This window comes from Lineus longissimus, chromosome 12 (assembly GCF_910592395.1).
Source record: "Lineus longissimus chromosome 12, tnLinLong1.2, whole genome shotgun sequence".
Taxonomy (NCBI): Eukaryota; Metazoa; Nemertea; class Pilidiophora; order Heteronemertea; family Lineidae; genus Lineus; species Lineus longissimus.
The window spans coordinates 10,701,237-10,713,646 of NC_088319.1; the positions used below are offsets into that span (position 1 = coordinate 10,701,237).

The 12,410-nt window shown below is 40.1% G+C and overlaps 1 protein-coding gene across 8 annotated transcripts in view; it reads left to right on the top strand.

Annotated features, from left to right (window-relative positions):
* LOC135497219 (pleckstrin homology domain-containing family G member 5-like) overlaps positions 1 to 12,410 on the top strand; it is a 146,610-nt gene that overhangs the window by 7,580 nt on the left and 126,620 nt on the right. For 7 of the 8 annotated variants that reach the window (XM_064786966.1, XM_064786968.1, XM_064786970.1 and 4 more), the window contains exon 2: positions 9,623 to 9,684. In XM_064786966.1, the coding sequence (XP_064643036.1) occupies positions 9,654 to 9,684 (31 nt within the window). In that variant the 5' untranslated portion in view covers positions 9,623 to 9,653. Of the gene's footprint in view, positions 1 to 9,622; positions 9,685 to 10,865; positions 10,920 to 12,410 lie in introns of those variants that run through there. The other variant, XM_064786967.1, reaches the window with a different exon arrangement.

Sequence of the window (12,410 nt, forward strand, 5' to 3'; positions counted from 1 at the left end):
CTGTGCGCTACTTTGCGGCCAGTGCTTGGGTCGGGTGAGGCGGTTTTGTTATGATGAGACGTGTTTCACGTGATGAACTCCCATACGGTACTTAGAAAAATTAAGAGTGATTGATAACATAAGGTGAAAGAGTACGACCAAAATAAAGGGGGAAAATTGCGGAAATGGATGAATGCTTTAAACATATAGTGGCCCCAATACTTTCCCGGCTTATTTTTGTATCCCACACTTTTGATTTAACAGATGGCCCCATATGCAAATCAGACCTGCTGAAAAGGCCCCTTATGTTCATGAGTATGCCCATATATAGAAAGAACAAAAAATGCTATTTCTCCGAGATCGCTGCAAATTTTACCGATTTAACCTGGTGAGGTGCATCTCCATATCAACCACGACTTTCAGGAAAAGTTTTGAGGTCATCCGATCTGAACTGACGGAGGAGATGTGTGACAAACTATTTCAGCTCTATGTCCATTATAGTAGTGATAGCGTCAACGCCGTATTAATGGCGTAAAAGCTGCATTTGTTTTCATTAGGCTAAGCATTTTATCAATGTGTCGAATGAACAGACCCCCTAAAAGGGTTGCCGCCGTACATTTTCAATATGGCCGCCACATGATCGGTTGCATTATGATAGATGTGACTGTCACAGCCAAAATATAGCTGCTGATAATGATAAATCGGTTTTTATCCGGATAAGATGATAAATGTACTTCAATATGCCGCATTTAGCAAAATGTGGGAAATGAAAAGACCCCCGTAAATAAACCAAAAAACTGATCACGGCCGCCACGGAAGCAGTGGTAATTTCGAACTATGATAAATGCAGCACAGTACCACCAATCAGGTCATGCTTGCGTACTGTGACGCTCAATTGGTAGGTCTTCATATAATAGCCGCACTTACACCACCTGAAAATGGACCACCAATCTTGGTTCGGGAACCAATGCCGCACCATCGAAAATCCACCTAGCGCTTACACCAGCGCTGCAGCTAGTTATAAAATCCGGCTACAGATGGCGCGCAAACAATAAGCAGAACGCGGAAAGCCTTGGCAGAAGCGCCATTTCGAAAGCGCCGCCTGGAGCCGAACCATCTAACTAGCTAATTGCCGATCCATTTGCGCTTACACCACGACAAAGCCGAGCTTTTAACAAGCCGGGCGAATTTGGACCATCAAGCTTGGTGGGACAAATTCGCTCGGCAATTTGTATCGGCAATGGATTGCCGAACCAATTTGTCGCGGCAATGTGGTGGTGTAAGTGCAATTGGTCCACCAATATTTCGTGGTGTAAGCGCAGCTATTATCTAAACTAAAGAGTGTATTGGTGGCTTATATGGTAAATATGAGTCTTTGACTAATAGGCAACACGAATGGTCCAAAAATCAAGGAAATTGCGTCGTGATGACGCTGTCGGATGTCGTAAATCTGGCGAATGATGCAATGGTACGTTGGATACATCTAGCCTGAAGGTATCACATTAGATTTCATACCTCCAGCCACGATGTCTGTTAATTTGATTCGCATCTCGGCTTTCGGCTGTTGTTTTCAAGGCAGACCAGACAGACATTGAGGTGCTGGAGGTCAATTACTTGGTCCCTTGTCTCTCACTCATCTCCAGCACTATTGAGCGCGTGACTCGAGGGAGATTTCTCATCTGAAACTTAAAGGGTACAGCGTTCGTTCACCTACAGTTACTGTTGGCCGACTAAACCTAGTTCCTATTTCTAACGCCAGGAGTCAGTCATAATGCACGCATGGTTGTGCATTATTTGTGTACAATTGATGCGTGTTTCATGCTTTCTGATCGCTGTGTGTCAATTTAGGCAATGTGTCCACTGTGTTTGCCTTACGAGAATACTACAAGGATTGTGTATTGTTTCAATCATCGCAAATTTGCTCAAATGGAATAGTTTCTCTGGTGCTGGTTTTTATGCAGTGGCGTGTGTCATTTTTATTGAAATGGCATGCGTCGTTATCATTGAAACGACCCCCAAAGTAACGAAAGAACGAATGGTGTAAGACTCTAATCATCTTGTATGGAACAGTAGCTATGAACCATGTTACCAATCCAGTGTATATAGACATCTGTGCTCTCAACAGTTCATTACGGAAGCAGTTTGCACCACCGGCCTCCTGTGCCACCACCAAATAGTTTAATAATCCTACACAGAGCCCAAAATTCGAACATTTGAAGGTGAAACACGAGGTCTTGACATGGCTATTAGCTTGGCAAGTAATGTTGAATCGATGAAGTTGGTGGAAAAGTTGCATAATTGATTCTTTTTTCATTGTGGAATGTCTGCTGTGTAAGACAAAAGCCATGGGGCTGTTTACAGCTAGGAGGAAGAAAGTGGGGGGGGGTGGATTATGAAAAGATTTTACCAAGAAAATGTCTTTCTCAAATGAGTTCAGGAGGCTGCCTATTCTTCAGTATATGTTTGTTGCAGCTATCCCTCAGCGGTCCTTTGAAGGTCTGGTGCAGATCCAAGGGGGAGGGGGCGCTGTGCCGGTCTTGGCCTCCCCTAACGATGAACCGTAAATTCTGAAAAAGGTGGGCTGCACCCCGCTCTGATTTCTGGATCCATCCCTATCTTAGATGAAATGAATCGAAGAAAACACTAACATGATGTGAGCTTGCAAGGGTTAATCATTATCTGACCCTTACACTATTTATTATTTGATGCATCCATCTAATATTTATTGCCCAATAGTAAACAGTCCATTATATTGATCACAGGAAGCAAGATTTGATACTTGCACTACACGTAAGTGTAATTATTGTGTATGTTCATTGTTGGTTCATTTACTCCGGTATTCTGAGGCTGTATGTAGTCTTCAGGTTCGACCTTGTGCATGGCTTCTTTATAATCATCATCATCATCATCATCATCATCATCATCAGCACCACCACCAACACCACCACCACCACCACCACCACCACCACCACCACCACCACCACCATCATCAAGTGGGCTGTACACAATTATGTGGCAATGTCCTGGCCTTATCAAAACTTTAGAACAGTTTTGATTATATTTTACAGACTTAAAAGTTTCATTTAAAATGCCATAGATTCTTATGAAAATTTTGTAACCCATACTACTAAGCCCAGGGGGTCCTGGGCCTACCTGACGAGATCGATATAAAGAACTGATTTGTATTACTCTTTCAGATGACTATTCAACTAGAAAATGTATTCAACTGTGCTAAAAATATTTAAACATGGTCCAAATATATGACCTGGTATTTCACTTTTTACATGGGTTTGAGGTCTTGCCAAAATACTGTTCAATTCAAAATTTTTCGTATTCATCTCTGATAAGGAATAAGCTTACTACATACTCTAGTATCACCGATCTAAGACTGCTTTTAAGATTAATCTCTATGATGACACAATTAAGGCCAAGCTAAAATACATTGGGCATATTAGTGTTGTCAACCCATAGTCTATCTAAATCAAACATGTTTGACTGGCATCGAATGCCCCATCTTGACCCTCATGTATTGACATTGCTAAGCTTCCTGACAACATGCGTCAATACCTTTACGAAAAGTATAACATGCATTTGTATGCAGTATTTCAAACTGAAGTTGATTGGCTATTACTCACTCATAAACAGCGTCGCTGTACACACAATGGTAACAGGTTAGCGTGACGCCTAACTGACCATCACTTTTGCTCGATCAGCGGTCTGACATCTCGGCAAGTGTAGCATTTTTGTGTCTCATTCAAAAACCACTGTATGCTTTGTGTTGAAACTTACGCAGTGTCTAGAGAAGATAAGAAGGGCAAACCCTGTGAAGTTATTTTGAAATCAAGTTCATATTAGCAGCGCAGTGGCCTTGGAAAGTGAGGTCTGTGTGATCGAAAAACAGTTTCACCATATTCTGCTTTATGTACCGTATACAGATAGTGTACATTGCATACGGCAGAATCAGCTCAAATTTGGGTGAGTTGCACTGTAAAGTGAGGCGCGCGACATACAGAAAAATTGCACTTTTTTTTTCAGTGGTATGGGCAGTGGCTATCGAGGCAATATCGCTGGAAGTTGAGTATGCGTATGCCCATGACACATATTTTCTGGCCTAAACTAGCCCAATAAAAAAACGATCTTAGATCAGTGAAACTTGAGTATATAATGTTAAGACCTGGACTTATGCACTTTACAAATGCTATAAGAATTTCGAAGTATAGCATAAGATTATAGAAAAGCACTTAAAAAGGCAAGCGAATAGTGTATTTAGCTGGATATTAATCATTAAGTCAGGTCATTGACCTCTTTATTAGTTGTGATGTCACATAATGCAAGGGTTCGCTTACAAAGCCAAGACTATGTTCTGTAAGGATTGACTAATTCTCGATAACTGTGCTGGTTCGTATATGATATGTAATAATAAAACAAAAATAATATAGATGAGTGCTACCCCTCCTCTTGGTTACAGATTCGATTTAAGGGTGGTGCACAAAGCTTGGGCCCTCTTTGCAGATATATCAAGGCCATCATAACCAAGCTGTCCGCCATGCCCAGCGATCTTCTACTGTACAGTAATAGTTTCCATCATTGATTTGCCAAAAATGTATAAATATAAAAAATCTGACCGACTTATCACGCTATTTTGATTTCAATCCCGACTGGACCATGATTGAACCCCCCCTGATGCGAGCAGCTTGATGGGGGTTGATGGATTGACAACACGCTGCAAGGAGGCTCTGTTCTACACAGTGACGTCGGGTGAACTTGGGTGGCGGGAAGATGTTTCCCGCGTACGTGATAAAAATAACAAATGATGCATTATTCTACAAGCTTCTAGTCCAGGGGAGAACAAACATGTTGAAGTAAAAACTGTCCACTCCTTAAACAATTTCTGTAACTGGCATCGAATGCTTTCATTTTGAATACCTTTCAAAGACAAAATGGTTAATACCTTCAAACATAGTTATTCAAAACAACCAAGTTAATCTTTTCCATAACTGGCAATTCCTGAGCTAAGCTCATTGCAACAAAAAAACACGATCCTCTCATTACAGCAGTGCATTAATATCGTCTCATTCAATCATATAAACTAATATTAGCCCTGTAGGATTTAACGCAGAAATTCCGGTGCAAAACATCGGCTGTCAAAGCGCATCGATAATTTATATCTACGCACGCCGTCGTCAGTTTCATTCACATCATCGTCATCGCCACTGAGGCATTGAGGGGGTGGGTATGAAATATCAATACGCTGAACCGCCTTGACGTAAAATCTTCAAATTGAACAGTTTGGTGACGCATTTTAACTTACGCTATACAGGGCTTTCAGATTTTATGAATGGTGACATATTTTTCTAACATAACTAAACTGTGTGAATATAGTATCATTTTAACCCTTGATCTTCTAAACATGCTTCTATTAAAATTCTAAAATTCAATATTTAATCATAGGCACCATCATTTTGGCGAGAATTTGAAATCCGAAAGAAATTAGAACTCTTTTAAAATGAGGTGAATGCCATTTTCAAGGGTGGAAGTCTGTTCTTTTTTTTCCAGAGAACAGCCTCCCATGTTTAAATGTGCATTCAGTTGATTCTGAAGGAGTCCTTATAACCTTTAATAGGATTTCAGGTTCAAGCCAAAATGGTGGTTTCGATTGTCAACCCTGTCCACCAATTGACAATCAGATTAGCAAGATATCGCAGATTTAGCAAGAGTTCACACTTTTTTACTTGTGTAAAACGCTGTACATCCGAACACATGTCATCAACGCAGGATCTAGCTACATGTGTGTGACCCCCCCTCCCTCCCCTGGCAATCCCCCCCCCCCCACGATCACTCCATGGCTCAGTCAAATTCGGCAGACTCAAGGGGCTGTAGCCCAGATTTGCGACAATAATAACGTATCCAATAATGCTTTGGTGCTGATATCAACATCGATGTTATTTATTGTGTTTGCGAGATCTGACCAGCATGGTTTTGTGTAGTATGGGTCTGATTTATTGGCGATTTTCATTTTGTCAATGACACTGAGTGATGCGTATTTTGTGCTTGGTATGGAATCTCTAGCCTCTTATAAAATGGCACAGCGCAGTTCTGATGTTGGGAGTGAGAGAATGTGAAATAGGAGCCTCACAGCCTAGTGGTTAACACTGCTGACTACCATTGAGCTCTTATTTTCAAGTGCCTGTGGTCTGTAATTATGCATTTCTGATCTTTGCCAGTTTTTAAAATCTTGAGGCTACAACACCTTTAATTAATGACCGATGACAAAATATCAACATTGTATTCATAACTGATCGACGTCATCATTTGCGTGAGGCTGTCAGATCAATCTGAAGCAATTCATGGCGTTAACTCCATGAATAAGTTTGTGAAAGCAACACAAATTGATGATGGGATTATATCTTTATGCGAACGATGGGAAATATGGAAATGCATTCAGAGATTTTTAAAGGATTTGGATATTAGTTCCTACATGTATGGGACTACTGCTGATGTTTATGCCACTGGGTAAAATGAAGGGCTTACTGGACTTTGCGCAACGAAACGAAACGAGCGAAATGGGGGAGTGACCATTATGTTTTAGCCCGGTACGTAAGTTCGATACATGGTGTCAGTCACCAGTATGGATGAGTGATGACCCACACCGACCCAGGCAGCTGAGACACATGTCTTGTTGGACATGCCTGGCTACCGATTTTTACTAAATAAAAGCATAACTTCACTTCACACTTTTCGGGGTTGAAAATGTACTCACGTAAATTACCAAAATTACATGCCAAATTCGCACATGACCTGTTATTTCTCAAAGCTTGGAAGCTCAAATGTCTGAATGTAATGTATGCTCGTAATGTATACTCTCAGCAAGCGAATAGTTGTGATCGTCGGTTTTTGATACGAATCGTTTCCTGTATCGCCGTTACAAGCCGTTGTCTGAATATGATGTGAACCTGTTTACCGTTCAATGCTGCTCCCTGTGACGCTGTACCCGCAAATGTTCAATGAAAAAAATGCTGATAATGACTTACACGGCTTGTTCGCATCGTAAACATAGTGGTACCCGGGTTAACTGTCTTTGCGTTTTGCCTAATTTTATAACGATTACTCCCCATGTAACCACGATCTAGGATGGACAGGCTGTGTATTATGAATAGGAAAAGTCACCTAGGGACCGTTGCGTAGAATACTTTTTTGGCGAAATATTGCGCAAAGTCCAGTTAGCCAAAATGAAGATACATGATGTGTTAAAAAAATGCTAGGCGTTAGATAACCAGACCAGTTCACAGCTCGTCCTCTATCAATGCAGAGAGAGATACACAGAGCAGGAAAAGATCATTTAAACTATTGGTGCAGTTACCTGTTAGCCTCAATAACCGGGTGTTAGTGGGAATATTGTGGCTACACACCGGTCGTTATGGATCAATTCAATCAGCGGCATCCTCTTCACAGGTAAAAATCAATCAGTCGACTTGCCGTGGATATATTTTCAAACGCCGTTGACATTTCGTATCATAGTGTGCCAGTCAAAGGTTGATATCTTGTTATTTCTTTTGAAAAGAGCACTTTGAAGGTTTGATTAATCCTTGCTTGTGAAGCGTGTTGACAATTATAGCGCTTAGTGTAGCAGATGTAATTAGAGTATGCACTGAAAATTATTCTAGCCCTTTCAAAATTTGAAGTAGAACAGAACAGTTCTGCTCAGAAGTAACATCCAACACACACCAGTGCAATGCAGCTTCACAGCTCTATTAATAATGAAATGTTCATCGTATTCATTTGCACTACGGCATTGTGTATTAGTGGATTTCTATTTATCTGGACCACAAGTAATTACGAACGGTGTACCCCTTCAAGGGGTATGGCAATAATCTCCCTATATCACACTAACATTGGAAAAAATCCCAATGAAACGGTTTACCTGGTGCAATCAAATAATGGTAGAATCACTGTAAACAAATCAAGCTGGAATGTCAAACCTGTCTCGATCATATGGCACGCATCATCGTGATTGAAAGGTGAGAGAATGGCGGATATGGAAGAGGAGCAATTAGAAATACGAGACCCATCTGATTATTATAACATTATAATAAGAGATGGGATTCCTCGATCAAGGTATTCACTATTGTTGTCGATAGAATTGGGCCAGTCAGTGAATGTGGAATTCAGAGGAGAGATTTGTTTTTCACCACTGCACTTTACATTATTTCAGTTCGGTATGCGATTGCGTTGACCAAAATTGTGGTCCGGTGATGCAGTGCATTACGATGCTGATGCTGTTCTTGGCATTAACCCTTCCCATGCAGAATTTCCAAAATTCTATCCAGCTAAACTTGCGGAATTAATTTTTCAGCCATCTGGTCCAAACTGTAAAAAAACCCATAACCATTAAGGGTGGCTGGCAAGCGGCAAGAAAATCTCGCCTACATCATAAATGGGCAGTGCAGTGCTGCCATCTGTTCAACGATCATGTCAGTCTAGCAAGATTTTCACGCCTGTCACAAGATGGCATCGATGGCGTCAGGTGAGAATATCTTGTCAGCCACATGGGAAGGGTTAAATTGCCGCCAATGACGTCGTAGAAAGTGTAGCAAATAACATGTCGGAACATACCATAGCAAAGTGGTCGATGTCAACATGAGATATCAGTTTAGATAAAATTGCATCCTGTATTCTAGGAAATAAAAAGTGTTCAGAATCAAAGCCAAAAGAAGTTTTTGGAGCAAAGTCTTCAATGGCGGATTTGAACAAAGTTCGAGTTGTTTCTCTAATGGAGTCAAATTCTCAAATCCTTGTGTGTCAAGATGCTTATTATCTGTTCACAAGAACACATCTTCTATCGTAATACGTCGTAGACAATTCCAGTTCCCCAGAATCCAGAGAAGATACGTGAGTGTATACTTGCCCTTCAAATGAGATCATTACTCCCTTGCGACTCACCGTCCAAAGATCACAACCTCATCTTTGTGGTTTATCACCTAGTTTCCTAAATTGGTGCGAGAATTTACTTTGAATGATTTCCACTGAGGTTTCATTTCATCAATGTTCACTCTGTCATCGAAATGACTTTTTTTAGCCCCAGAGGATACATAAGTGGCTGTTCTACACCATTTCACAAGAAAATGGTACCGCAAAACAAGCCCAAATGGCTGGGAAAATGTGTCAGTATTCTGCCTCAAATGTCTCATTCTTTAGTCATGCTTGGTACGATTCGGGCAAAGTACCAGGTTTTAAATACTTTGAACTTTAAAGGCCTAAGCCGTTCGTTAAATATTTGAAATTTGTAATTGAATTTGAAAATTTGAAATAGTGTAAATACCAACTGGATACAAATTTCGACAGTGCCGTTGTGTAGATGGATATTATAGAAATACTATGTGTACCGAGTTTTTGTGTGTCCGGATGCTTCTTGTCTTCATTGCCAAACTGAGAAGACGGTCTTATCCAGCATGAAAAGATCCAAGTTATTATAATTATTCAAAACATTGGCTTATATTTATAAAAGGCTAGTAAATGCTTTTACTTTAAACTTCATGTACATTTACACTAGCCGTCTCTGTAGAAAACTGTAGTAAAAGCATTTACTAGTCTTTGTAAATATTAGCCATTGTCTTTGACGTTCCATTCTATTTTATCTTTTCAGGAATGACAGCCTAGCAAGAAGTTAAAGAGTCATGCACAGGGGAAGCATAGAAGAGGAAAAAGGTATTTTTCGAACAAAGTTACGGTCCAAATCACAATTGACAATTTTTATGGAAGCCAATTACGAAATTCTCTTTCCAATCAAAAAATATCTTTTGTAAATCAAGATTATTCGCGGATCTACAAAAAAAGAAATGCGCGTTAATATTTAGCAGTTTATTGTTTTCTTCCTCATACATCTTTCGAGCCTATATCATCATATTATCGGATATTCTCAAACATGATCACGACAGCCCTTATGCATTATTCACACTAATGACTGGACAGAAAGCATTTGTCTGTTCCTCGAAATAACACAAAAGGTTTTAGAAGATGAGACAAATACATGTATATGCATATTATATCGTTCGTAATGGAAAAACTTAGTTTGGAAAGTGACTGATTCTTACATGGGGAACCGTCTTAGAAGACGAGACAAGTATTTTGTTTTGTTCATATTGGAAAAACTAAGTTTGGTAAGTCACTATACTCTTATAAGGAACTGCTTACCAGTTTAGCTGCATACAAGAGATCATTTTGTCACACAGAGCAGCGATTTTAATCGCAGTTACAGCAATTTAAATCACTTGTCTTCACAGCAGTTTATGTCTGCTTGAATTAAGAGTCGGTAAGAAATTTAGGCTAAAACTGTAAAGTATTCTGATATCAAACATGTAAAAGAATTTTGAAAAGCGTCTTTTCTGATGCTGTTTATTCTGGTACTGATAATGATTTGCTAAATCAGGATAAATATCACATGAAGGACTTGACTATGGTCATGGTAATACTCTGCTTTCACTGGTCTAAGACCTGTTCTGAACATTCAAAAGCAAATGGTTTATCAATGCCATTCGACAACAATTCGGATAGACTAAAGAGTTGGTGACACCAGACCAAGTTGTTCAATCCATGTCCTCATGTTCCCGCTTGGCCTTTTTCGAAGTTGTAGTAATTGATCAACCGTTCTTAAATTGGTGAAACTAGGGTATGTTCTCAGAGTTGGTGAATGGGTTTTGTGAAGTGGACCAAGTTTGTGTTTGAAGTGTTGGGTCATGCAGTCGGGTATGGGAGAGGTCAGTTTAGGTGAATTTGCATCGTGTATTCCAGGAAATTAAAAATCATACAGGTACATGTATGTTCTGCATGACACTACACTCTTAGAAATGAAAGATTTTGAGCTTTTGAAAAAGCTTTTCATGAATGACAGCCTAGCAAGAAGTTAAGAGTCATGCACAGGGGAAGCACAGAAGAGGAAAAAGGTATCGAAATATTTCCAACAAAACTTCTAGTCCAAATCACAATAGACATGCCATATTCACATTATTTGCAGGTTTTTCGACCAACACAAATATGCACCCCGTAATGGTTTTTCAGTGAAAAACCAGCAGTGGGTTTTGTTCATTTTACCGAAAAACCTCTACGGGTGCAAATTTGTGTTGGCGGAAGAACCCTTGAAGTTTTTCGAAAGCTCATAGTCTTTTATTTCCAAGAGTGACGCTGTAGTCAGTGTGGTAGATCTATATGTAGTTATAGATTTTTCCAGAATTACTGAATGTTCCACTTTACATCTTAGTCAGGATTTCAATGTTTGAAAAAGACGGCCAAATTGGGAAAGCTGTTGGTGCAGGAGGGGTGGACAGGGTTGGTCTGGAAGTGCTGATCAATTGTTTTCATTCCTCCAGTAATGAGACATTTATAATTTTTGGAGGTTTCCTGTTCTGTAAGTTCAACAGTTGATGCCAAGTGGTCCTGGTCGGCCTGGGTGTTGTTAATTGCCTTGCGGATTCCACCGGTGTGCTGTTTTCAACATTTTCATACGTTTCACCGAATTAAGCTCAATTTTGAAGAAGTTTTCTCAAATTAGAGGTAAAACTGCACCTGCTGCTAGAGCAGCAATCTTTCTCAGTCCGAACTTCGAAGTTAGAATATGGACTGAAGATGATTGCAGCCCTAGATTGTAGCAGGTGTTCATCCCCTCTAATCTTTTAACACTCCTGGACCCACCCCTGGATATAGAGCTGCTGGTTGGGTTTCCACTAGTGACGATACCTAACAAGAATTAACATAGTCTAGCCTTAAACTGAAAATAAATCAGACAGAAAATTGGAATGGCTGTGTATCTTATGCCACAGGGCAGTCTCATTCATGTCGTTGCAGCATTAATCAAAAGAGTAGAAAAAAATGACAAAAACATTAGCTTGTGGAAGATAAAACAAAACAATTTGTTTCTAAAAATCGATCAAGAAATCGCTAAGAATTCCAAAGATAAAAGACGCTTATCTGAGCCACCCCCTCGGGACTGTACGTTTGTGTATTCAGCTCAGCCGTTTTACTAATTAGTTTTATTACGATGCCTGACCTTTAAAGCGCTATCACTGTGGCACAAGTTTGTCGGCAGAGGAGGTAGTCGGGAGTAAGATAATGATTTTTCTCTCAGTCGTCGTTTTAGTCTTTAGTCAGAAATGTGTCCCTGGAGCTCTTAAAGGTATACACCCTACTCCTTAATCTAAAACTGATCACTTTGCTGTACAATTGAACCTCTCTATTACAGACACCCTTGCTACTGAGAAGTACTGTCCTTAATAGAGAGGTGTCCTAATTAGAGAGGTCAAATTGAAAGGGAACAGCTAATTTGGGTCCACAACTAGTGTCTTTAGTTGAGAGGGTGTCTTTAATAGAGAGGTGTCCGCTAAGTGAGGTTCCACTATACCAATCTTGCTGATCTGATCCAGTCCACTGTATGTTTCCGG